At 59.7% G+C, this 27,062-nt stretch overlaps 1 protein-coding gene across 1 annotated transcript; it reads right to left on the bottom strand.

Annotated features, from left to right (window-relative positions):
• Positions 1 to 429: 429 nt before the first annotated feature.
• CPZ (carboxypeptidase Z) lies at positions 430 to 26,822 on the bottom strand. Its single transcript, XM_010345236.3, has 11 exons — positions 26,642 to 26,822; positions 21,111 to 21,143; positions 18,738 to 19,112; positions 16,068 to 16,280; positions 13,340 to 13,536; positions 12,640 to 12,801; positions 11,906 to 12,064; positions 6,817 to 6,952; positions 5,883 to 6,022; positions 1,707 to 1,806; positions 430 to 958 (listed from the first exon to the last, which is right to left on the bottom strand). Exons 1-11 carry the CDS (start codon positions 26,724 to 26,726, stop codon positions 597 to 599), a joined length of 1,962 nt encoding a protein of 653 aa, XP_010343538.2. The 5' UTR covers positions 26,727 to 26,822; the 3' UTR covers positions 430 to 596.
• Between the last annotated feature and the right edge of the window lie 240 nt (positions 26,823 to 27,062).

Below are 27,062 nucleotides of genomic sequence, written 5' to 3' on the forward strand. Positions count from 1 at the left end.
GTGGTCCCCTCACCATGCCATGGGTCCCCGGGCTCTGGCCAGCTCTCCTCCCCTTGAGCTCTTGACTGTGCCTTGGGGTCACCTGCTGCCCACTCCCATCCTCCCATTCAGCCTTCTCCTCTGCCCTCCAGGACACACGAGCTTCAGCTGCAGGATCCAGGGCTCAGCTCCTGCAGAGGCTCTCACCCCAGCCCACCTGTATCCCATCTGAAGTCAGTTCAAGGCCTGGTGATCTGGGAAAAGCCAGCTAGTCCACCTGGCCCAGCACAGACGGGCTGGAGTCTCGGGACTGCAGTCGGGACCCGTGGGAGCGGGACAGCTGCGCGGGGTGGCCCCGCGGGGCCCAGGCCACAGCTGCCCTCCGCCAACAAGGCCAGTCCTCAGCACTCCCTGGAGGGCGCCTTACACAGAGCCTCTCATTACAGTGGAAAGTGGATAAAAAACACTTTAATAAAATGGCAGCGGCTTTGTGGGATGTCTGTGGCAGACAAAATCAAGAGCCAGGAGCCCGGGACGCGGAGGTGGGCCTGGGCCTCCATATCCGGGCGGATGCTCGGGCCGGCATAGTACTCATCCGGTGCGCACTCGGGCCGGGGCTAGTACTTGAGCAGCCAGCGCGGTCTGTGGGAGCTCAGTGATGTGAAGTAGGACCACCACCAGGGCTTGCTCCCGCCGGCAGAGGGCTGCCTACGTGCCCGAAGCGGGTCGGGGTTGGGCTCCGTGCCCTCGCCCAAAGGGCTGGCACCTCCCAGCGGGTCATGGGGCCCAGTCCTCCGCAGCCCAGGAAGAAAGTTCTTGGGTCCCACCCCCAGAGGCTGCAGAATGAAGTCCACGCGGCCAGCCCTCTTCATCCGGGCGGGGATGATGACTTTCTTGATGACCCTGGCATAGCCAGGGGCTTGGGCGATGACAATGTGGGTACCAGGGGGCAGCAGTCTCCAGTAGTCACCATCTGGGGCTGTGGACAAACAGATGAAAAATGATTCTCACCAGGGCCGCGGACCCAGCCACAGGGTGATGGGTAGTGGATGGGAGTGGGGAGAGGGTAGCATGGAAGCCAGATGCCAAATGTACACGGGCCTCTGCATGGGCCTGGAATGTCCTTCCCACATCTTTTCTCCGTCAAACTCTTATTCATCCCTCAAAACCCTGCTTAGGCACCCCCTCTTCTCTGAAGCCTTCGATGACCACTCCCATCCCCCATGCCCAACCCACAGTTAGCAGAAGTCCCCCCCGTGTCTTCTGGACCACGTCTCTGTCAGGTAGCACACATCACAGTGTACTGTCATTTTGCATCCGCTGTGAAATCCCCGTAAGGGAGACCAGAGCCCACACAGGGCTGGACACCCCAGCTTGTCAGTGGGGTATGAACTCTGGGATAGAAACAAACGGGCTTATGGACGGAGGTGGCTCTCCCCAGCAATCTTGGAGAAGGAGGCATTTTCCTGGGAATACAGAGCACACATCCACCATGACCAAGCAGCCACGGCCGGGCAAGCTCTTCCCTCACCAAATGCCGCAAGAGATGCAGCCTGCAGCCGACGCAGACCCCGGTTCCTGCCCACCCTCCCCGACCCAGCCAGCCTGGGGAGGAGAGGAGCCGTCCTGCCGAGCTCGGGGCACGTGTGAGTGCCTGAGGGCACCAGCTGCCACTGTGGCATTCCCTTGGCAGACGTGGCACCCGGGGAAGCCAGGGACGTGCTCACCTGTGGTGATGTCGTGGCGAATGCCTTTGACTAAGATCCGGGCGTTTTTGACCGGCTGGCCGTATTTGTCCGTCACCACGCCTTTGATACCCCGGTGCACCTGCAGAGACCGGGGAGAGGTCACGGAGATGGCACGAGCCCTCCCGATGAGCATGGAGCCCAGCCCGCGTGTGCCCCACGCGCTCTTCAGAGCTCTGGGTCTCAGGGGAAGCGCCGCACAGAGCCCTACTGTGCCAGCCCTCGCTCCTCTATCTTAACAAGCCAGTCACTCCCCTCTCTGGGCCTCAGTTTCCTCTCTGGCAATGGACCGGAGCCAGTTCCGGGCTTTCGAATGCCCCTGCCTCTTATCCATCTCCGCGGGCACTGAGCAGGGAACCCTTTCCTGCCACTCTTCCGACTCATTGGCTCTCCCTCCCTGCCTTCCCAGCCACGGCGGGGCTTGCGGGTTCTCTCCGAGCTGAGGCTCCTAGCGGCAGCGTGGGTATCAGAGAGGATGAGGACTGAATGCCCGCACCCTGGCTACAGCAGCACGGATTCTGTACACGAGGATAATGTGCCCTGCCTTGGTACTGCCCGTCTGGACTCGGCACAAACTGGTCCTTAGCACATAGCTCCCTGCATGCCCAGGATCCAACATTTTCACCCAAAAAGCCCCTCCCAAGAGCTGCCTGATCCTGTCCACATTTCTTATAAAACAACGAATGACAAATCACGCCCACGACCCCTGCTCTAGTCAGCAGAACGCAGCGTGGGTGCAAGGATGCCGAAGGTCACGCCGAGCGGCACCAGGATGCCTGCAGGAGGGGTGGGGCCAGCGAGGCGGGCCCTGCCCAGCCCTGCCCAGCCCTGCCCGGGGCTCTGCAGCAACAGGTCCTCCAGGGAAAGGGCCGCTGTGCCTCCAGAAACCATGCAAATGACCTCCCTCGCTCCTCCTCAAATCACAGGATCAAAGCAAAACGTTTAGGCTGGAGAGACCGTTTTCCTACATATTCATCTTCATGTCTACAGTCGTAAAAGTATCATTTCCTTCCCCGGCCCAGGGACGTGAGCCCGAGAGGCGCTGGCTTTCCTCTGGGCCAGAGAACCAGCCCTGCCCCAGGGATCCTCACCTCAGACAAACCTCTGCTTCTGCGCACCTCAGTTTCCTCAGCTGTAAAATGTACATGAGGCCAAAGTAACTGCGGCTTCTGCAGGACCCATGATTTTAGCAAAAACGTGAGCTCTAATCCCACCGTGGCCGACCCCCATCGTTACCGACGCGGAAACCAACTCGCAGACACATGCAGCTAGCAGGCTCAGGCCCCGCGGCTCCAGACTGTTGCTCCACGCTCATGCCCAGCATTGGGTGGCACAGGTAGCTGGAAGAGGAGCCAGGCACCCGTCTAGCTCCACAAAGCAGACGCTAGTGCTTCTCTCTGTGCCATGCTGCCTCCAGTGCTGGAGGAGATTCAGGAAGCCAGAGCGCGTCGAATCCGTGATGAGCACACATCACGGGGTCCCAGCCCTCCTGATGAGGTGGAGAGGGAGTGACGGCCACTGCCCACTGCCCTCTGGGGCTCTGACCCCCACCTGGATGCTCTTGTCCACACTTCATGGCTTAATGGAATTGTGCTCCTGAAACAATGGCTTGTGGACTCGCATTTAGGGGGAGGGAGTTATAACTTTAAAAGTAAGGCTTTCAGCTGGGCATGGTGGCCTGTAATCCCAGCACTTCGGGAGGTCAAGGCAGGTGGACCACAAGGTCAGGAATTCGAGACCAGCCTGGCCAATATGGTGAAACCCCATCTCTACTAAAAATACCAAAATTAGCTGGGCATGGTGGCATGTGCCTGTAATCTCAGCTACTTGGGAGGCTGAGGCAGGAGAATCACTAGAACACAGGAGACAGAGGTTACAGTGAGCTGAGACTGCACCACTGCACTCCAGCCAGGGGGACAGAGCAAGACTCCATCTCAAAAAATAAAGTAAGGCTTTCCTGCATGAGAGGTGATGGAAAAACCAGATGGCTTCAGAAGCCAGCCTGTGGCACCTCCTCACCCCAAGATGGCACCCAAGCCCTCTCTGCTTAGAATACCCTCACCAGCCCCTCACTGGGAAAATTCCTTCTCTCCCTTCAAGACACAGCTCACAATCCTCCTCCTCCTCCAGGAAGCTCTCCCTGATGACCAGCCATGCTGGGGGCTCTACCCCAGGGTCCCATAGCCCCAGGCTTCCTCTCTGCCAGCCCTGCTCTCACTTCTGCCTCCTGCAGCCCCAGTTGGGGGCTCTCCCAGGAGGGTCTCTTACAGATGGCCCTCACTCAACATCGGCCTGCCCTGGATGGATTTGTTCTGCCCCTGTTCTTGGGCCCAAGGGTCACCTTCATGAAGGCCGGGGTACATGGGGCTCTCTGGCAGGGATGGAGCGCTGCCACGCCGCCCCTCCCCTCGCCTGGGTGATACAGACCCCCCTCCGAGGTCTGGCCAGGATCACTATGAAAAAGGCCTCAATTGGCCACGACAGGCTTGATCCTTATCAGGAGGCCGCACCCGGCTCTCCTCCAAGACGTCTGTCTTGAGAGCCGGCCAGCGAGCCGCCCGGCCTTCCAAGGTCCGCGCTCGCTGTAAATCTTCATATCCCAAGACTTCACGTGTAATATCCAGGAGCGATGCCAGCCGCATTCAAGGCTCCTTCAACCTCTTGCTCACCAGACAGCCGCAAAATGCCACGTGCGCAGGCCTGGCACGAGACCTCCTGGAAGAAGGAGACTCGGTGCAGGTGGCGTCCCTGCGGCACGGCCTTCAGAAGGAGACGCCAGCGGCGGAATGTTCCGTTATTACTTTGGGGCTTTGTTTCTTTCCTACCTCGGGGGCTGCCGCCCTCGGGAGTTCACTTGATTCTTACCTGGGGGAAGGTTCCTGATTTTTCTAGAAAGGAGGGCGCTCATGGACGGATAGCTTTGGAACAAGCAGATCTGGGCAACACCAGACAGCCGCGTCACTCTCTGACCCTCTGTCTCCTCCTCCGGCTGTCTCACAGACGCTGGGAGCCCAGAGCACGAGCCCGTGTGTGGCCTGGAGACCCCAGGTCAGTCGCAAGCATCCCCTCAGCTCCATCTATAAAATGGGGCGCCCCGTCTACCGCCCAGCCCGGTGTGAGGACGGGGTGCCCTGTGTGGGTGGGTGCCAACCATACGGTGCTGTGGGTGCTGTGCCCTCAACCCTCCTTGCTACCACAGCACACTCCTTCCGAGGCCTGCATCTCACTGGGCATCTGTACGCATATGCAATTTGCATGATTCTTGAAAATACTTGGGAAAAAAATAGCAGAGGCTTCTTCAGAAACCAGGCTCTTCCATGTGACATCCCGGGCCCTCCTTGGGGTCCCCAGCACCCTCGGTGTGAGCCCTGCTGGAAGGGGAGCAGACACGGGCACAGAGTCTCCACGCTGACACTCAGTGCTGGGGAGACCTTGGCTCTCTGGGGCGGCAAGGGGGTCATTTTAGACACATTCTCAGTCATCCCCATTCACCTCCCACTTCAATCAGGTCACCCTGCCCCCCCCCCCAGTTCCTGCCAGCCACTTCCTGCCTGTGCCCTCCCCTCTGAGGTCCCAAAGCCCTGCCTGAGCCACACAGCTACCCCGCTGCCCAGAGCCCTCACTCCCACGCCTCCGCAAGCACAGCACCCGCCCCATCCCACGGCTTGAGTCCTCAGCACAGCCTCAGCACCTCTCAAGGGTCTCAAAAGCCCCACGGGGTTCTAGCATGCTCCCCTCTGCTGGGAGCTCTCTCTGTCCTGTGGTTTGATTTCTCCTACCCTTCTTCAAGATGAAGCTCAGTGGCCGCCTCCTCCAGGAAGCCCCCTGGCCTCCAGGCTGGGTGTGTTGCCTTGCCAGGCTGCCCAGGCCCTATGCTCCCTTGCTAAATTGTGCTGCTTTAGGCTGTGACATCCTTGCTCACAGGGACTCCGACACACGGCCTGGCCGCCCCGGCCCCCCACAGGGCACGCAGAGGAGAGCCGGCTGCTGCATCTCACGTCGCGAGTGGATGGGCAGTGAACCCCAAAACAAGTGAAAGTGAGAGGGGCGAGGGTGTGTGGCGCAGCAGGCTGCAGGGGCCGCCCTGGGAGCCCGAATCCGACCCAGCCCTCCCAGGTCCCTGCTGGGCCGGAGCCCCAAGCCCCTCTGAGAACTCACTGTCTCCACAAAATTCAGCAGCGACTCCTTGTTGTGCTGCCAGAGCGTGTATAGGGCCTCCTCAGGGGGGAACTTCACGCAGCCCAGCTCCACCGTGATCTCAAAGCAGTTGGTGTGCAGGTAGTTGAAGTCAGACATGCCTGCGGCAGAGACGACCAGGACGTCAGGGGCGCCGGCCGAGCGCCCAGCAGGCAGGCGAGCGCAGAGGGTGCTCAGCAACACCTCCTAGGGCTGAGGGGCTGAGCCATGGTGAGGTGGGCGGGACGATCCCCACTTCACAGACGTGCGGATGGAGGCATGAGGCAGGTAAGGGTCCTACCCCAGGAGAGGGCAGAGCTGCGTCTTGAACCACGTGGCTTGCGGCACAGTCCACAGGCTTCCCCGCCCCCTTGCTGTCTCTGGTGAGGTAAGGGATGAATGGGTTTCTAATGGAAAGGCTTGCAGCATGGGGCAGCCACACAGGCCCCTGGCGTCCCAACTTCTGGCCCATGGTGACAACATCCGTTACTCAGATGCTGTCCTGATGAAAGCCTAGGAGGGTCCTATGAGCTCCATCTCCCAGGGACACCACAGGTCAACCAGCCACCTGGCCAGCCGAGAGGGCCTCGGAGCAAGATGGACTGACCCCGCCCACACCCGCTTCTGCCCTGTGAGCCATCTGCTCCTGGAGTTTCTTGCTCAGCAGAAGCCATGACCATCTCCAAAGCAGGCCTGGGGCGACAGCCCCCACAAGGCTGGCTGTGTTGAGGGTCACAAGGAGCCCATGGCCGTCCAAAGTTCAGAGCTCCTGAGCCGCAGAGCCTGCAGCTGCCGTTGAGGGTCCCTGCCCAGATCCCAGTGAGGCTGCCGTCCCCGTCCCTCTGCACCCTCCTGGCCCCACCCCACCCAGCGTCCTCATCCCCCCCACCCCAGCCCCTCCCCGCAGGGACCGCACCTCCCGTGAAGCTGTACCAGTCCGCCCCGTTGATGATGCTGCCCCTCTGCAGGAAGTTGCCTCCACACCTGTTCTCCGACCTGTCCATCATCATGGGGTGGACCTCGGCGTAGGCTCTGGACAGCAGCTTGAACATCTGGAAAAGAGACACGGCTCAGATCAGGAGAGGGTCCCCTGCAGGATGCCCTGAGAGCTGGGGTCAAGGGGAGGAGCCTCCGGTGCAAACACCTGCAGTGCAGGGGGGAGAGGGGAACGGTGTCCCGCAAAGGACAGTGTGTGCGAAGACCGGAGGTGGGTCACAGTCAGTCTGGAGGCCAGGTGCGTGGGCACCTGGGGTGATCACCAAGCCCCTGCACCCGGCCGGGAGTAGGGGCTTTCTCTCCTGAGGGCGCGCTGACGTGGTGTCTGCAGGGTGCGTGCAGGTTGGCTTGGCAGTTTATAAAGCTGGGGCTGCTGGAGCAATGAAGGCAGGGGTGGGCTGCATTTTTACAGACTTCATCTCCAAAGCCAACTTTCTTCTGTGAATAATCACCACTTCATTCCCCACCCGAGCACCACCAGAGGCTGGGACTCAGCCTGCGGGAAGCCCCTCCCTGACCGCCCCATCTTCCAGCTTCCACTGCAGTTGACAGAGGGACAGGACACAGCCCCCGGGACATGCCGCCCCTGGCACGTTTGGATGTGTGGCTGGGATCGTAGGCCCCTCCTCAAGGGCCTCCCTCCCTCCCCAGCACAGAGCTTCCCCCATTGCGCCCATCCCCCAGGCAGAGTCCACAGGTCCTCCTTTGTGGGGATTCTCGGCCATCTGTAAGTCCCAGGCTGACCCTGGTCGGTCTCTAGGGCTAAGGCATGGAAGGTGGCTGCTGATCACCAATCCCCAAAATCCTGGGGCGCTGGAGCCCAGGCCTGACCTGGGAGGGCAGGTGCAGGACAAGGATGTGAGAGGGGCTGTCGGTCCAGAGGCCGGGTGCACGTGGGCAAGGGAGAGACACAGATAAATGAAACCAGGTGGGAGCAGAGAAGCCGGACTGAATAGGGACCCAGGAACACAGGCTGCGGACTGTGGGAAACGCAGCCTTCCCAGCTCCTGCCCCAGGAAGCTCTTGGGAAACTGGCTATGCTGATTCCCACAGCGAGTGCGGGCAGAGCCAGAGTGTGAGCAGCATTTGGGCAGAAGGGCAGATACGGAGGGGCGAGAGGTGGCTGTGGCCAGCCTGCAGGGCCTTGAACACTGCCCCCAGGTGCTGGCTCTCATCTGTAGGGCACCGTGGAAGTTTGGGGAAAGGGTGCCTTGGCTCACCCCAGCCAGCCCACCCCTCTCATGCTCCCCCACCAGCCCCAGGCCCCTCCTGGGTCTCTGGTTTCCAGAGATCACTGCCGGCCACCGGGCGGCACCGTCACAGCCTGATGATTGATGGCTTGGGAACAATCTCATTTTCTCTGGTTCTGATGGGTGACCCAGGGTGAACATCCCCCCTGGGACATCTCGCATCTGGCTCTGAGGCTGAGAAACACTGGGCCTGTGCAGAGGTGGACACCTGCCCTGCCCAGCCGCCATTGCCCCCAAGAGCACAGGGGCGCAAGGCCAGGCCAACAGTGAAGGCTACCCAGTCACCCCTGTGGGCACTTACAAAGGTCTGAGAAGAGAACCAGACACTTCACCCCCTTGCACCCTTGGAGCGTACTGCCTGGAAGAGTCAATGAATGAATGAGGGAGGGAAGGAGGGAGTGTACGAGTAAATGAGTGAAAGAATAAGAGTGATGGCCGGGCGCGGTGGCTCAAGCTTGTAATCCCAGCACTTTGGGAGGCCGAGGCGGGAGGATCACGAGGTCAAGAGATCGAGACCATCCTGGTCAACATGGTGAAACCCCCGTCTCTACTAAAAATACAAAAAATTAGCTGGGCATGGTGGCACATGCCTGTAATCCCAGCTACTCAGGAGGCTGAGGCAGGAGAATTGCCTGAACCCAGGAGGCGGAGGTTGCGGTGAGCCGAGATCGCGCCATTGCACTCCAGCCTGGGTAACAAGAGTGAAACTCCGTCGCAAAAAAAAAAAAAAAAAAAAAAAAAAAAAAAAAAAAAAAGAATAAGAGTGAGCGAATGAATGAATGAGAGAATGAGTGATGAGTGAATGAGTGACTGAATGAGTGACAGAATGAGTGAGTGAATGAATGAATGAGAGAATAAGTGAGTGAATGAATGAGGGAGTGAGTGAAGTGTGAATGAGTGAGGGGGTGAGTGAATGAGTGAGGGGGTGAGTGACTGGGTGAGTAAATGGGTGAGTGAATGAGTGAGGGAGTGAGTGAATGGATGAGTGAATGGGTGAGTGAATGGGTGAGTGAATGAGTGAGGGGGTGAGTGAATGAGTGAGTGAATGAGTGAGGGGGTGAGTGAATGGGTGAGTGAATGAGTGAGTGAATGAGTGAGGGAATGAGTGAATGAGCGAGTGAATGAGTGAGTGAATGAGTGAGTGAATGAATGAGGGGGTGAGTGAATGGGTGAGTGAATGGGTGAGTGAATGAGTGAGTGAATGAGTGAGGGAGTGAGTGAATGGGTGAGTGAATGAGTGAGTGAATGAGTGAGGGAGTGAGTGAATGGGTGAGTGAATGGGTGAGTGAATGAGTGAGTGAATGAGTGAGTTAGTGAGTGAGGGATTGAGTGAATGGGTGAGTGAATGAGAGTGAATGAGTGAGGGATTGAGTGAATGGGTGAGTGAATGAGTGAGTGAATGAGTGAGGGAGTGAGTGAATGGGTGAATGAATGAGTGAGTGAATGAGTGAGGGAGTGAGTGAGTTAGTGAGTGATGAACAACTAAAGGAGTAAACGGGAGGGAGAATGAACAAATGCAGGGCAAGCGCGCCAGTGGCCGTGGTGTTGCTGACTCCGCCCCTGGGCTGCAGGGTGCTCAGCCTGCTCTCCCTACTCCTGTTGGGCCACAACACTCAGCATGGGCCCCTGCAGCAGGCTCCCCGGGGCTCCCCTGGGTCTCTGCACTAGGTGGCCTGTGCCTCTAGTGCCCCTCCCTGCCCCACGGCTGGAAATCTCCACCTCATCCATGGGCTCCTTTTGGGAAACTGCCACCTCATGGAAGCCCTCCTTCAGTCCCAGACCAGACTGGGGCTTCACCCCTGACACATGCACATATTTTCATGCATGCACACACGTACACAGGCACTCATGCACGCACACACACATGCCCATGCATACAGTGGCATGCACGTGCACACAGGCACCCGTGCACACACACACACACACACACACACACACCCATGCACACACAGGCATGCACACACACACACAGAGGCACCCATTCGCGCACACACACACACACATGCCCATGCACACAGAGGCATGCACATGCACACACACACACACACACGCCCATGCACACAGAAGCATGCACATGCACACAGGCGCCCATGCACACACACACCCCCATGCACACACAGGCATGCACACACACACACACAGGCACCCATGCACACAGAGGCATGCACACGCACACACAGGCACCCATGCACACACACACACGCCCATGCACACAGAGGCATGCACACGCACACACAGGCACCCATGCACACACACACACAGGCACCCATGCACACAGAGGCATGCACACTCACACACAGGCATGCACACACACACACACACAGGCACCCATGCACACAGAGGCATGCACACGCACACACAGGCACCCATGCGCGCACACACACACACCCATGCACACAGAGGCATGCACACTCGCACACAGAGGCATGCACACGCACACGCAGGCACCCATGCCTGCACACACACACACACCCCCATGCACACAGAGGCATGCACATGCACACAGGCACCTGTGCACACACAAAGTACCCATGCATGCACACACAGGCACCCTTGCACACACGTGCACACACAGCCCCTCTGTTGACCTGGCCATCTCCTTGCCAGTTTCTGGCCCCATCTCCCACCCTAGACTGAGGACCCCCAGCACAGGGACCAGTCCCGTTTGCATTTGCAGTGGTGGCCTCAGGACGAGGAGGGGCTGGGTGAGGCAGGGTTGATATCTGAGTGCCAATGGGGGCCCAGCTGTGTGCCTGGCTGGGTGGCCTCAGAGAAGAGAACAAATGACGTGTGAATACCACTATCAGGGGCTTGGCACCTGGCACTTGGCCACCCAAGGCCAGTCCCTCTCTCCCTGCCCCTTCCCCCAAACACCAAGGGAAAGTGCAGGGAGGGAGGCGCAGGGCAGGCCTGGCTCTCCACAAGGCCTGGGGAGTGACTCAGGGCCATCCAGGGGCCGGGTGGAGGGAAGGCCTGGCCTCTGGTGGGGTGGGGACTTCCAGGGGCAGTTCAGGCAGCTAAGCTCCAGGATCCGCAGCTGCGGGCTGGGGGCTGGGGCCCAGCTCTGATCACAACCCCTCCCTCAGCCTCCGCTTTCTCATCTGCAGTGTGAGAAGCAACTCCACACCCTTCCCCCAGCAGGTCTTCCTAAGGTTAGGATGGGTTGGGAGAGTCCCAGCATCATTACGAGTCTCATCGCTGGCTGCTCTGCAAGCAGTAGGAGAAAGTGAGGTCTGGATAGGGGAGGGGCCTCACCTAAGGGCCCAGGTGCATGGTGGAGCCAGAACGCCTTCCCTATGCGCCTGTACCTGCTAACTCCAGGGGGGCCCAGGTGAGAAACATGCAGGATCCCTGGAAGCAGGCGGGGCAGCCGCCATGCACGCTGCAGCACTGCTCTCTGCCGGCACCTCCTGGAAACACACTCCCCTGTGGTGGGCAGCACTGGGGACCCAGCCAGTGCAGGGTGGCGCTCAGAGGAACAGCGGGCGAGCCAGGCTCCCCACCCCAGGAGCTCCCAGATGGAGACTTGGGAAAGGCAGTGCAGCCAGCCTCAGAGAGATCAGGGGAGCGAGGGCTCCTGAGGCTGCAGAATTCCAGGAGGAGGAGGCTCCTCTGCAGAGCTGGGCCTGGAGGAGGTGATGCTGGCCGGATGCTGGCCAAGGAGCTTTGTCTTCAAGGAGCTCAGAACCAGGACCGGAAGCGCACCAGCTCCAAAGGGACCACGCACACAGTCTCCCTTCCCTGCACGCACCCTCTTACCTTCTCATCAGGCGTGGGAGAAAACATCTTCTCCTCCTGTGGGTGCTTGGAAAAGTCGAAGGGGTAGGACACCACCAGGTCGCCCCCGTGGAGGCTGGCTGAGAGCACGAAGGGGATTGTCTGCATCCACTTCATGATTGCCTTCGTCTCCGGGGCCACCTGCCCAGGACAGAGGAGGCCGCCCTCAGCGCTGGGCTTCCCCGCCGGCCCCCAGCCATGCCCCAGGCTCCCACAGCCCTCTGGATCTAACTGGTGCGGACCGAGAGTCAAATGGAGGCTGCTTCTAGACGGATCGATTCCGCCTAACGAATGTGCTCATGGGACAGGTGGGGTGGGGGCTGACCCCCAGGAACCCCTGGACTCCAACCCTGAATGCCCTCAGTGCCCTGGGGGAGGGGGACCTCCCCAACATGGGAAGCAGAGGCCGCCCATCCAGAAGGTCTGGGTGTTTGCTAGAACATCCTAGAAAGCCACTGACAGTCTCTACAACAATGCGCCAGCCAGACTCGGGCACCATCACTGGGACCCTGCAGGGATTTAGGCGTTTCCAACATTAATCTCTGAACCTCACCAACAGCCCAGCAAGGAGCTGTCCCCATTTCACAGACAGGTAACTGAGGCAGGAGCTCTGAGGCTCTCCTGCCTCCAGGGAAGGACAGCACTGGAGAGGCCTGGAGTGACCAGGGGCCCCTGGATGCCTCAGTGGTGACAGCGTGGGCAGCAGCAGCTCCTACCTTACCCCACCAGTAGTGCTCAGGGATGGGGAGGTGGTCACTGCGCACACCGCGGGTCCCCGCCAGCCGGTAGTATTCAGAAGTCAGGTCAGGGAAGTTTCGGTTCAGATCCAGGTTCTGCGCGTTCTGCCTCCCGCTCGTCCACCCGTTATAACCGGCACCCTGAAAACACAGCCAGCCCCCGACTGCAGTCAGCACACCCCTCCTTCCTCCTTCCGGATGTGTCTCACGCTGGGCTGAGGGTCAGGGCTGGGGGCTCCGGTTTTCCTCGGCTTTATGTGATGAGTTGGGGAGCATGCGTGGCGCCCTCGGCCTCCTCTCCACCCCGGCACTCCCTTCCCGGGGATCCATGCTGACGCCACAGCCTCAGGACCATCCCTGGCTGCTCCCCCTGAGTGGGGCGCCCCCGACAGTGACCTGCTCTACTCGTTGCCCACCTCCCCGAGAGCTCCCTGACACCCTCTGACACGCACGGGCACCGTCAACTCCCTTCCCATCATTTTCCTCTATCACAGGCATCGCCTTCTTAATACACCTAGCATTCTCCGTGCCTTCCCTCTCACCAAGCCCCTGAAGCAGGGCTTTGCCAGTGTGGACCTGCTGAATGCCCCTCTCCTAGAGAGGCGGAAGCAAAGCACCGCTAGCATAAACTAGTCGTGAATGAACGAGTGAGGGGTGGTGCGGGCATCTGGGTGCTCACCTCGGCGGCCGCCACCTCGTAGCCGTCGGGGTTCATGGAGGGCAGCAGGTGGATGCGAGTGGTGTTGAGCAGGCGCTGAATGCGGGGGTTGCCCAGCAGGTACTCGGAGCACAGGTACTGGGTCAGGTAGATGAGCATCTCCCGGCCCGCCACCTCGTTTCCATGGATGTTGCCAATGAGCTTCACCTCGGGCTCCACTGGGGGCAAATACGGAGACTTGGGGTGTCGTCTCACAGCCTGGGGTCCCCAGAGGTGTGAGGCCCCTCCACTCAGCAAGGGTGACCAGATGGGCTGGGACTGACTCACACTTGTTTTGACTCAAGAATCTGTATTTAATGAGGTCTCATCAACGTCATCACTTACGTTGAGCTCATTTTTTATACCTAGCCAGAATTATTAGTTAGCATAACTCAAGAATATTAATGATATACGTTATCATCGATCCATGCAGATTCCGCAGGTGGTCACTCCTCATGCTGGTGCAAAAAGTCAAGGTGCGCATTGGTGCTGGGCTGGGAAGGCAGTTGGTCCTTCAGTGGATGAATGGATGGGCGAATGGATGAATGGATATATGGATGATGGATAGACAGATGAATGGATGGATGGATAATGGCTGGATGGATGGATGAATAAATGATGGGTGGATGGGTGGATGGATAGATATATCAATGGATGAGTGGATACATGGATAGATCAAGGATGGATGGATGGATGAATAATGGCTGGATGAAATAATGGATAAATTGATACATGAATGAATAGATGGATGGACAATGGATAGATGGATGTGTAATGGTTGAATAAATTATGCATGCATAAATGGATGGATGGACAGATGGATGCCTACATGCATGGATGAATGGATGGATGGATGGATGGATGGATAAATGAGTGGACTACAGGAAGGAGAGTGGACCAGGCCCCGTGGCCTTACTAGCTGTGTGACCACAGGCAAGTCACCCCTCCTCTCTAAGCCTCACATTGCTCACCTGGAAAATGGCATCTCCCTCCCCAGCTGTGTGTGGCTGAGGGACCTCCAGGGATGAGGGGAAACACCCATGTTCCTCAGATGCCACATCCCGAGGTATAAATTACCCAGGAGGCTTTGTGTGCCGGCCACCTCCCTTGGCTTCTGCACAGGGACACCCGTTGCCCTCAAATTCCAGTGCTATAAGGAGAGTCTCTGCCTCCTGCCCAGAGCATGTCACAGTTGGAGGGGGAGCATGGTGGGCCTTGGGGGCCAGGGTGTGGCCAGGTGGCCTCTGGCCCCTTGGCAAGAGAGAGGGCCTTTGGGCTCATGGTGTCTGTGCTGCCTGGGCCAGAAGGATGCAGACTGGCTGAGGCTGCCAGCCCTGAAAAGGCTGAGTCCATAGCCCAAGAACAGGCACACTTCCAGTGACTGGTGAGCATCAAGAGTCAAATGGAGGCTGCTTCTAGACTGATCAATTACGCCTGACGAATGTGCTCATGGGACAGGTGGGCTGGGGGCTGAGGCCCAGGCAGGACTCGGACTCGTTGACCCCCAGGGAGCCCTGGACTCCAACCCCGAATGCCCTCAGTGCCCTGGGGGAGAGGGACCTCCCCAACATGTGAAGCAGAGGCCGCCCATCCAGAAGGTCTGGGTGTTTGCTAGAACATCCTAGATTCTTAAACGCTACCGGTCTGAGCGGCTCTTTGCAACTTAGGGTAGCAAATTATGACAGCGATAAAATGGATTTCCTAATATGCCCTGCAGGAAGGTGCCTCTGAAGGAACAAGAGTGCCTAGCAGTTTCCACACGGCCCGCTCCCACCTCAAAACAGGATCCAAAGCCTGATGTGAATGAAAACGGACTTGGATTTTTAAAATAGAAAAATCTCTTTATTTATAGCACTCTGCGTGTCACACTCCTGGAACAGTTTGGAAAAGGAGCGATCGGGCGCTCGGGAACAAGGGCTGCACAGAGAAGGTTTTCAAGCGGAGAAAACGCACAGCGCGCAGCCACTCACTCCTGCTAAGTACAGAAGGGTCTGGACTTCTGTGGCCTTTGCTTTGCTCTCCCTGACTTACGCCTGTGCCATGCAGGGATGGTGCCCTCCTCCCTCCAGCCTCCCAGGAGACTCCCGGACAGTCTCAGTATCTCCCTGCAAGCCCCCATCCCCGCATCATCTTTTCCATCTAAAATTTCTTGTTTGGCCAGGCACGGTGGCTCACACCTGTAATCCCAGCACTTTGGGAGGCCGAGGTGGGCGGATCACCTGAGGTCAAGAGTTCAAGACCAGCCTGGCCAACATGGTGAAACCCTTTTCTACTAAAACTACAAAAATTAGCCGGGTGTGGTGGCGCGCACCTGTAGTCCCAGCCACTCGGGAGGCGGAGGCACAGATGCTTGAGCCCGGGCGGCGGAGGTTGCGGTGAGCCGAGATCGCGCCACTGCACTCCAGCCTGGGTGACAAGAGCGGCTGTTTGTTTTATGTCTTTTCAGCCACTAGATCAATGTCTCTATAATTATGAAATAACCTAGCCTGCCTGCCTAAATTTTGAAGCAAGATGGATGTATGGGGAAAGTCTCCTTTTTACATAGGGGGGTTGCACATGCCCAGTGGGGTGCTGCCTTCCCCAGCAACGCCCCGACGCCTTCAGCCACGCCCAGGATCCCAAACACCCCACCAACTTGTGCACCCCAAGGCGGAGCGGCCCGAGCCCTTTCCTGAAGCAGGGCCAGGCCAGGCCTCCCAAGAGCACTCACTCAGCTCGTGCTGGCCGGGGCGGTTGGAGAACTCGATGACCAGCAGGTCCCTGCCGTCAAAGCTGCGCCCGATGCTGTAGGTTCTGGCCACATGGGCACAGCGGGCGGCCGTCCGCCTCAGCACACGTGCCATCTGGGCGTAGGAGTGGTGGCTGAAGCGGATGAAGGTGGGCGGCAGCCCCGAGGGCAGCGCCTCGTCGGCCTCCAGGCCTCCTGGGGGAGCAGCAGGGGGGCTCGGTCAGTGTCAGACCCAGAGGTTTCCTACCACGGCCTGGGAACACTGACCACACACAGCCCCCTCAGTCCCCTCTGCATGACGGCAGTGCCTGGACAGCTCTATCTCCAATTCAAACTCTCCCTGTAGTGCCTACAGCAGTATCTAAGCCAAACGGCACCCAAGATGTGTACACGGCACAGCGCCATGGCTCCTAATGTGACTGTCAATGCACTTCCTCTGTGGCCACTTTGGGAAGTTCCTGAGATACAGAGCAGGACCACAGAACGGAACAGAGCTCGGTGGGGTCCTGGACCCCAGGCAAAGCCCGGCTGGGTGTGCAGAGGGGCTTTTCCTGGCTGCGTTCTCCATGGCGATGTGGTGCTCCCGCAGATCAGCAGGTCAGGATTCTGCTCTGTTTGCGTGGCGAACGGCGTCCACGGGAAGGCTCCTAGCGACGCCCCCCGCCCCCCGCCCCGCTGCCGCAAGGCTGACCAGTGTTGCTGTTGCTGCCTCACTAGTACAGCGGTGAGCGCCTGCACCAGGGAGGAAATCGAAAGCGGGGGGTCTGGGAAGGACTTGGGGGAAGAGGGAGGGTCCTGGATTTACCAAACGGATGTCTCTATGCCGCATACGCGCTGGCTTCCCCGCCATCCTTCCTCCGCTAGAACAGAGGCGCCCTGAGGACCGCCCTGTGACCCCCAGCTCCCTCCGCCTCGCCCAGGGCGGCCCAGCCAGGCCCACAGGAGCATGACGCAGGTGCCCGCGGGCTGTTCCTGGGGCCGCAGAGGGTTAATGTGTTTCTCTAAGCTTCTCCTCGCCCTGTGGTTTTGCTTCTGCTCAAAACGGTTCTCCAGGGGAAAGACAGCAGAGGAAGCCAGCAATTTGGCAGAGGAGATGCCCAAAATAACCTCAAGCCGTGTCCTTGGGCTTTCCCAGGCTGTGGGCTTGGCACCCGTCCTCGCCTCCCTGGCCTCCCCCTGGCACCTCCACCGCCTCTGAGGGACTGAGCTCGGGCGGCAGCTGGCTCCCACCTGCTGGCAAAGGGCAGCCCCCACTGCTTCATCCGCATGGAAACCCAGAGTAGACAGGTCTGCCCTTCTCAGACTGGGAGCCAGAGGCTCCAGGACGTGCCAGGACCAACCCTGAGTGCCTGACACAGCCTGGAACCCAGAGCTCATGGAGCCCAGCCCAGGCGCATCTGCGTCCCCTCTCCTGCCCTCCTCAACGCCCCAGCACAGAGCCACAGGTACAGCGGGCGCTCGGTCGCTGTTTGATGAACGGCCAATCCACCCCTCCAACCCGTGATGGGCCTGGGCCACTCCAGCTAAAGATCCTGGTGCTGTCACCCTTCCTGAGACTCCGCTTTCTCTTTCACGGAGCAAGGTTGTCGTGAGACTCACGTGAGCCAGCACGTGTGGTACCCACAGTGAGGTCCTCTGAACCCAACCACGAGCGGACGCTGCCCTGCACAGGTGAGCATGGCACACGCTGGCCCTCGGCTGTTCAAAGGCAGGTTCAGCCTCATTCAGATGCGATGAGATGCCCACAGCCAGGCCTCAGAGGCAAGAGCCACAGCCCAGCCTCGGCGGCCACAGGCGGCCAATGTGACTGTCTAAAATAGCACGGAATAGAACATTTCTCTCCCACAGGACAGTCTAACAGGCCAGGGCTGCTGCAGATCATGCAGGGTCTCTGGTGGACGCTGACTCGTGGCACGGCAGACACAGGGACCTCCATGCAGGGCTCCCACCAGCCCTGCTGCCAAGAGACCCTCTGGGACCTCTTTGCTCACCTCAGAGACAAGTGGCCCATCGTGGCCCAGGCCTGCCCACTCCCCCTCCACCAGTTTATCCACATGAGACCCCGAAGGCTTTTCCACAGCCCCCCTCCCTCCTTGAGCCCACAGGGCAGTGCAGACCCGGCTGGGAGAAGTCGCTTCAGGCCAAACCCTCTGTGTGATCTTCCAGGCCCAGCAACGGGCAGTCATGAAGCTTTGCCCGCTGGGCTTCCCGGGGAGAATAAATGCTCTGCCCACCCTTGTCCAGGGAGAGCGCTGCGGCTGGAGGGTCTGTGGCCAAGGATTGGACCCCGGGGCCAGCCCTGCCCTCTGAGCCCAGGCTCCCCCACAGGAGGCCCCCTCATTGCACCCTGGGCAGGGGCACTGCCGCCACTCAGACTCAGCACCTTCCACTCCAGCCTGTCCCTAAGGGGCTGGAGCCTTCTGCTGGGGGCCCCTGGGCAGCGAGAGGATCCCCCATGTGCACTGAGCCCCCAGCCCTGCCTGGCACTGTTCTGTGGGGACATGCTGACTGGGGAGCAGCCCTGCCCTCGGCCAATGCCTGCACCATCGCTGCCCACGGAAAAGGCCTCGCGCTTCTCCTAGTGTGGCTCTTGGTCCTCCGTGACCACCTGGATCCCGTGACCACGCGGACAGCCCCGCCACCTTCCCTTACCCCGAAGCTGCTCCAGCGGGTCGTAGCAGCCCTCGTCCTCACGCTCGAAGTATCGGTGGCAGTCGAGGAAGTAGGGCCAGGCCATGTCAATGGCGTCGAAGGCTGGCTGGCAGGCCTCACGCAGGCCCTCGCAGACGTGCCGGCAGGGCCTGCGCACCCGGCCGCCCTCACACCGGGGGGCCAGCACAGCACAGCCCAGAAGCCGCAGGTCCGGGTTGCACTGGCCCTCCAGAAGCTGGTGCAGGACACTCAGCAGGATGTACTCGGAGCTGGCCTCCACCGCCTCCCGCGACCGGTGCTGCAGCGGGGTGGGGAAGGTGGTGTGGTTGTAGGCGACGTCACTGCAGGTCCTCAGCTGCAGGTCCACGCAGGTGGCTGGGGAGGCAGGGTCGGCAGGTCAGTCCCTCCTGCAGTGGCCCTGACTGTCATGCGTCAGACATTTACGAAGGGGACCCTACGTAGGGCCAGGGCCTTCAGGGAGGGTGTACCCACAGTCTGGCGGGGGAGGACCAGGACAACAGACCCTATGCAGGAATCAGAGCCTGTGAGAGACCAGAGAAGGTGCCTAAGACCAACCAGACTCAGCTCCCCACTGGCAAGCGCACTGCGGCAGGCTCCCTGAGCCTCGGCGTCTCCCTCTGCGCAAGGGCCCATGAAGGTGGCCAGCCAACACTGACTTAGGCAGGTCAGGCACAACGCACCTGGAGCCATAGCGCAGCGCAAACGTGTCCCAAAGACACACCCTGCTTTGGGTGTATCATGTCTTTGGGGACCCGAAAGGGTCAGGTGGGGCTCAGGACTTGGATGAGAAGCAGGTAATGGCAGATAGGGCTCAGCCGGGCTCATCTCTGCTCCGCAGCTCCCAGGGACAACTTAAGCCCAGGCAAGAGGCAGGTCCTCACTGTCGCTGGGCCCCTTCCTGCTTCCTCATCACAGCTGTTTGTCCAGCTCCAGATGCCCCACCTCTGAGGCCCTTGTCAGCCCAGCAGGGCCCTCCAGCCCCTTTGGGAGCAGACTGTGTCCCCACAGCTGCTGGCTCCACGCCCGCACCCCCAGGCGGCCTTCTCTCTTCTTCAGTTAGACTTTCCAGATGTGGCATCGCATGGGACAACTCACGACATTTTGCCACTTCTCATGTCAAAGTCTAGAAAGCACGGGATATTTTTTTTTTTTTATTTTTTTTTTTTTTGAGACGGAGTCTTGCTCTGTTGCCAGGCTGGAGTACAGTGGGCAGTGGCTCTATCTCAGCTCACCGCAACTTCTGCCTCCCGGGTTCAAGCGATTCTCCTGCCTCAGCCTCCTGAGTCGCTGGGACTACAGGCTCATTCCACCACACCCAGCTTATTTTTGTATTTCTACTAGAGACAGGTTTCACCATGTTGGCCAGGATGGTCTTAATCTCTTGATCTCATGCTCTGCCCACCTCGGCCTCCCAAAGTGCTGGGATTACAGGCGTGAGCCTCCACCCCCGGCCAGGACAGGATTCCTTCTGCCTCACATTGCCCTGCTCCCCACATTTTACAGCAGGTGTGGTGGCTCACGCCTGTAATCCCAGCACTTTGGGAGGCCGAGGTGGGAGGATCACTTGAGGCCAGGAGTTTGAGACCAGCTTGGGCAACATAGCAAGATTCCCATCTCTAAAACTAAAAATAAAATACATAAAAAATAAAATAGAAGAGACATTTTACATATGTCATTGATTTTGTACCGGGAAAACTTTTTTCTGGTTTTTTAAAAGCCTAGTTTCCCCACTCGAATACACCAGACGCCCAAATCTGTCAGGAGGCCGCCATAAAACATTTGCTCCTTTCAGGGAAAAAGCCCTGTCCTAAGCCCTGACCTGAGCACTTGACATTGGTTGGATCTCACATCACTTCTGAAACCATCTCACAAGCTCCGTCTAGCCCTCCTCACTTCACAAAGGAGGAAATCGGGGCCCAGCAGGGGAGGGGACTCACCCACACCCCAGACTCAGCAGGGGCCTGGCACAGAGCCAGAGACCACGAAATGCACGTGGACAAGGGCCAAACGCAGCACGTGTGACTTCGAGGCCTGGCCCAGCCCACCTGGAGCTGACCCCTGGAGTGGGGACGGGAGCACGCAGGTTGGGGGACGGATGGAGAGGACGTCTCTGCAGGGGCCAGGCTGGGCGTAGCCCCGTGGGAAGCCGGGGAACCTTCTCCTGGCTGATGTTTTTTTTGTTGTGTCTAATTTTTCTCTGGCTGTTTACGAGAGGGTTCTGGTTTGATCAACGGGCTGTGTTATCCATTACCCACTTCTGACATCACGTGTTCAGCTGCCTAAAGTGCTCTGACAGTGTGGGGGCCGCAGCCCTCCTAGAGAACAGAAGCCAGGGAGGTCCCGGTACTGTACCGCTGTCTGCAGCTGGCGGCCTGTGGCATTCACCTGCAAAGAGAGACACAGCACCGTTAGGGGCCTGCCTCGCCCACCTCACTTACCAGGCGACACACACCCAGCGCCCCTGAGCGCCGGCGGGGACCAGCCTGGGCCGCCCTCCGCCAGTGCCACCGCATGGAGTCTTTGCAGCAGTCACCCCCATTTCCCAGGTGCCAAGGCTGCGTCTGAGAGCTCACATGACCTGCCTAAGGTCAGACACCTGGGCAGCAGTGGGGGTCAGTGGCATCTAGCTCAAAGCCCGGGGCTGAGCAGCAGTGGCCACAGCCTGCTGTCCGGGGCAGAAGAGCCCTGACGTGGGGTCTGTGAGCACCGTGGTGCAAGTCCCTCTCCCGGGGCCAACCTCAAGCTTCCCACAGTAAGCTGCTGAGTCCTCAGAAGATTCCAGAAGTGTTAACAGTCTGCCCCCGGGGCCCTCACCAGCAGGCACGGCCGTACCACGGACTCAGACCCTCCCAGAGTCAGCCACGCAGGCTCCAGGCCCCCAAGGCCACCACCAGGGTGTGACCTCTCCCTGTTTCCTGAGTCAGGGGCTCTCTTCCAAGAAAGAAGGGTCAACGCACAAAACTCTCCTCACAATCCTGGGTTTTGAGGGCCCTTTCCAAAGCCCCGACACAGACCCCAACAGTAAGACCCCCAGGAAGGCCAAGCACAGCCACCCACCGTGGGCAGCGCCGCTGCTAGGGGCCCCGATGAAGCAGCGCTCAGGGCTCTGTGTGCAGGAAGCGGGAGGACACCTCCGAGGCAGGGACCCGGCGGCAGGTTTAAAATCCAGCCCATGCCGGAGTCCATCCGGCCAGAGGGGTCGCAGGCTGGGCAGTGGCAGCAGTGGGAACCGGAGAGGGGACGTGACCCTCCGGTCGTGTGGAGTGGGTGGGGAGGCCAGGGGGAGGCAGCAAGCAGGCTGGAGCGGAGGAAAAGGCCTGGCTGTGACCCTGCACCTCCGGCCGAAACCCGGAGCCTGGAGCTGGGAGACGCAGGCCACTTTTCCACGCTCAGCCTGGATCTGGGGGCTGTGAAAACGTGGCTGAGCACAGGTAAGGAAGCAAAGAGGCCAGCTACCCTCACGGTCACAGAGACCTGGGCTGCTCGGCGGCCAGGCAGCTCCCACTCTCGGGAACCTCCTGGGACTCCGTTACCCCACCGTGGACTGGGCAACCCCAGTCCCAGATCCCCACACCAATCGGCTCACAAAAGCGTGGGATGGAGGCGTTTAGGGCCCTGTCCACCGCTAGGTGCTCCTAGGAGACTTCGGGTTTCCACGCCCGTAAGCGACCACCAAAGGGGTGGGCACAGTGCTCCCCGGTGTGGAACGGGGTGTGTGCAGGCGGCCCTGGGGAAGGCTCAGTGGTGCTTGGGCTCACTCTCCCTCCCTGTCCAAGCTGGTAGGGAACATGGACCATGGGCCACATGGACCATGGGCAACCACGAGGGCCGTGGAGGGCAGGGAAGACGCCCAGCCCCAGACCCCCGGGCCCAGATGCAGACCCTGCATCGCAGCGGGGGGCCCAGACACGAGGCTCTTTTGTGTCTCTGTCTCCCCCATTTCACATGAGTTCACTATCATCATTTTGCAGAAATACTGAGATGAGATGGTCCATAGTCCGGGCCCAGCCCAGGATTTGACACGGGTTAGAGGCTTCCGAGTCACGATGCGTATCATTACCGCAACAGTTTCAGAACAACGCAGAGACCGGCTGCAGGAGCCCGTTCTGTGCTAAGCAGGGAAGAGTAGCAGGTAAGGGTATTTTTTTCCTAAAGCATCTGAAAGGGGGCTGTAATGTGCCTGCCCACCTGTGGCCGCCCATCCACGCCCACGGGTGCCCATGACATGCTCTGGGGTGAGCATAGGGAGCTTGAGTACCCCAGACAGCTGTCATAGGCCTGTAGGCGTGGGGTCTCCGGGCACCCTCAGTGACTCTCAGGCCTTCAGGGTCCAGAGCGTCCCCAGACTCCACCCATCTGCAGCATAAAGGAGGCATGACAGCTTGAACCCACACTTTAGGGAAAAAGGAATGAAAAAAAAAACCTGATCTGGGATTCTGCCTGGAACACTTTGCCCTCACCTGCCTGTCTGTGCGGCTAAAGACACTTGACCCCGGGGCCTCCGCTGGCCTTGGGAGCTGCAAGGTGAGGTGTCCATCCCTGCACCTGCTTCTCCAAAGCCACTGAGCAGCCACATGAGTGACCATCATGCAGGGCCTGGACAGGTGAGCCCTCCTGGCTTCCTGTGGCTTTGGGTCTTCCCTATTCCCAGATGAAGGCACTAAGGCTCCAGGATGAACCACTCCCTGTGCCTCAGTTTCCTCATGTGAATTGGGATAATGGTCACCCCTACCTCACAGGGCTGTCAGAGGACCCATCGAGTCTCATATGACAGCAGGGTGAGGTGCCCAGTGAGCGCTCAACAGAGGCTGGGGGCACACGGTAGACAGGAGCAGGACCGTTCATCGTGACCCCCAACCAGCTGTGCAGCCCCATCGGGGTTTCCCAGGGGGCCGGAAGAGTGTCTGCGGGCTCGGTCACCCCCCTTCCACTGGCCGCCATGTACAAGGCACAGAGGGGGTGGGTTTGTTTGCTAGGGCTGCCCTAACAAAGTGCCCGCCATGTGTGGGTTAAAGCAGCCAAAACTCAGCGTCCTGGAGGCCGGAAGCTGCAATCAGGGGGTCTGCGGGGCAGCACTCCCTCCAAAGGTTTCTAAGGGAAGACCCCTCCTGCCCCTTCCAGCTCCTGGTGGCACCAGGTGCTCCTTGGCTTGTGGCCACAGCCTCTGGTCCCTGCCTCTATTGTCATGTATGAACTCTGTCCTGGGTCTGTCCCTGTCCAAATCTCCCTCTTCTTCTAGGGATGCCAGTCACTGGGCTTAGGGCCTGCCCCAATCCCGTGTGGCCTCGTGGTAATCTGATTTCATCTGCAAAGGCCCTATCTCCAAGGAAGTTTCCATTCACAGGTACCAGGGATGATGTCATCAGTATGTCTTTTCTGGAAGACGCAATTCTACCCCCAACAATCAGCAAGCCCCAGTGGGTGCTGCTGTGGCCACAGGAGAGTGAGGATGGCCTGGCAGGGGCCCACGGGGGCTGCAATTGCCCCAAGACCACACAGCCAGTTCCAGGATGTGGCTGGACCTTCACCAGCGGGCTCAGCCTCCAGAGGCCTCTGGTTTTGCCCCTCACCACACGGGAGTGGGCCCACTGACCCAAAGCCCACTATGTGCCTATCCCAGGCCACACCTGCCCTGGTAGCCACAGAGCAAAGCCAGGACACACGTGGGTGGCTGGTCTGTTCACCATCACTTCCCCACCCCACCCACCGTGGGACACAGACATCCCCAGATCCCCCTGCAGACTCGCAAATGCACAGCGGGATGAAAGCTTGTGCCCTTAGAAGGTTCTCAAGCCCTGCTCTCCAGTACAGCAGCCACAAGCCACGTGGCTACAGAGCCCCTCACAAGTGGCTCGTTCAAACCAACGTGTGTGATGTGTAAAATGCACACCAAATTTCAGACAGTACTCAACACGGTCTAAATGTTTCATTAATAATTTTTATGTTAATGTCAAAATGCTGGAATATTTTGGACATACTGAGTTAAACAGAATTTTTTATTAAAATCAATTTCATCTGCTTCTGTTACCACTTCAGTGTGGTTGCTAGAAAATGTAAAGTTGTGTGTGTGGCTGGCGTTGTGTTTCTGTTGGACGGCGCTGGTCTGAAAGCTGCTTTTGAAATGGTTCTAAGCCTCTTAACCACGAGGTGGCAGCATTTCTTCGATGGGGGAGTGAGATCGAGCCAGCCCTCCCACTCCTCAACTGACCATGGTTGTGCCCAGGTCAGGGATGAGACCTGAATGAGGTCAGAGAGGTCAGGCCATCTGCCCAGCGTCACACAGCAGAGCTGAGGAGTCAGAATCTGAATCAGAAAGTCCCCAGGGTCTGGTGAGGACAGGGAATCCTTCCACCAGGAAAGGGTGAGATAGAGGGAAGAGCTCCATGCTTGCTCTGAGAGAGCCCCAGATGGCGAGACAGGGACACAGCAGCTCGGGGTGGGGGGCCTGCGCTGCAGCTGCCCGGCTCTGCCCACTTCTGCCTGTGGGCCGGAAAGGTCCTTGACGTCCACCCTCGCCCACAAGAGGGGAGACTGGACTGGAGGATGAGTAATTTACCCTAGAAACACGCCGAGGCCACAGCGGTGCTCAGCACCTGCCAGGGACAGAGACCAGCCCCCCGCCAAATCCAGCTGCGTGAGGACAGGGCGGTCTGTGCTGCCTCGTGCAGAGGAGGAGGCTACACCTCTCCCTGGGATAGGGCAGGTCAGGAGAGCTTCCTGGAGGAGGGGGTTCTGGTCTCCAACAAGCCTGATTCTAGATACTGTCTGGGCTCTCAGGAGCCGAGGGGAGGCCCATCCACAACACTGCACAAGCTCCAGCAGCACACACACACACACACACACTCTCACACACACCCCACACACCCACACACACACCCCACTCATACCCCCACCCCCCCACCCACACAGCCACACACACACACACACACCCCCCACACCCCCCACACACCCCCACTCATACCCACACCCCCATACACACACCCACACAGCCACACACACACACCTGCATGTGCTCCCACACAGTGGGGAGAAAAGAATTCAGATGTAAGGCGAGGAGCAGATATGGCGGGATATCCAGGCATCAACAGGACGGAGAGGCATCTCTCCTGGCACAGCCTCTTGCCGGGCACAGGCGGTTCTCAGGTATCCACAAAACCCCGAGAACAAGCGATTCTGAACCTGACACCCTGCACCCTGGGACCCACACGGGGCCCCACCCCTGCAGGAGCCCAGATGTCTGCTCCCGATGACAGCCCTGAGCAGTTGGCCAGATGCACCCCCATACCTGGAGAGGCCGTGAGGCCAGGCGGGAGCCCAGGATCCAGCCCCCAGCCTCTGCCTGCTCCCCACAGCCACTGCACACACCTTGGGTGAGGTCCCAGAGCATCGCAGCACCCCTTCCCTCCAGGGGCCCACCCAGCCCTCAGGGCCACTTCCGGAGACATGCAGTCCACATCACAGCCCCGGCTGGGAGGGAGGGGTCAAGAGTTCGCCACAGCCCAGAAAGACCGCCCCGTTCCTGGAAGGACTCCGGGACCTTGGATGGCCTCTGGCAAAGTCCTGGCACCTGCTCCCTCGGACCCACCTGTAGGGCACCCAGCTCCTGTGCCCAACAGGAGAGGGACCTCACCCCGGCCCAGGCATGGTAACCCTCTGCAGCCTGGTGCCCCCGCCTGGATGCCACACAGAGCCCGCCTGGTGCCCCCGTCCAGGGGCGAGGTCACCCTACCAGTCTCAGGCCACATGGTGCCCACTTTGGAGATGTTGTCGCCGGGGCCATGGGCGTGTGATCCGCGGGGAGAAAGCTCATGGGCCCCTGGGAAGCAACGGGTCACACTCCCCGGAAGTTGCAGGGTGGAGGATGGGGGCAGGGGTGGCCTTACCGGCAAGGCTCCCGTCAAACTCGCACCCGGGCCGGGCAGCAGCGGCGACCAGGACGGCAAGCAGCAGCAGCGGCAGGGGCAGCATGGTGGGGTGGCGGGCCCGCGGGCGGGCGCAGTGATGTGGCACTCGGGCTGCGCAGGCCGGGGCTCTGCACTCACTGGGCTCCCGCCCCCAGCGCAGGGAGGGCGCCCCAAACGCAAATGCAGGAGTCGGGTTACAGTGGGCAGCGCCAGAAGCTAGAGAAAGGATGCCGCTGGGGGAGGGGGTGGGACAGCAGATCAATGCCCCTGTCTGCTCTGGGCGGAGGACCCCGCCCCTTCCGAAGGGCCCCCACCCCCGCCCCTCCTTGGGCCTCAGTTTTCCCATCTGCCACCCGAGCGCACTGTGGAGCTGCTCTGGGGACTGCCTGCTGATCCTAAA

Source organism: Saimiri boliviensis, chromosome 3, assembly GCF_048565385.1.
Source record: "Saimiri boliviensis isolate mSaiBol1 chromosome 3, mSaiBol1.pri, whole genome shotgun sequence".
NCBI classification, from domain to species: Eukaryota; Metazoa; Chordata; class Mammalia; order Primates; family Cebidae; genus Saimiri; species Saimiri boliviensis.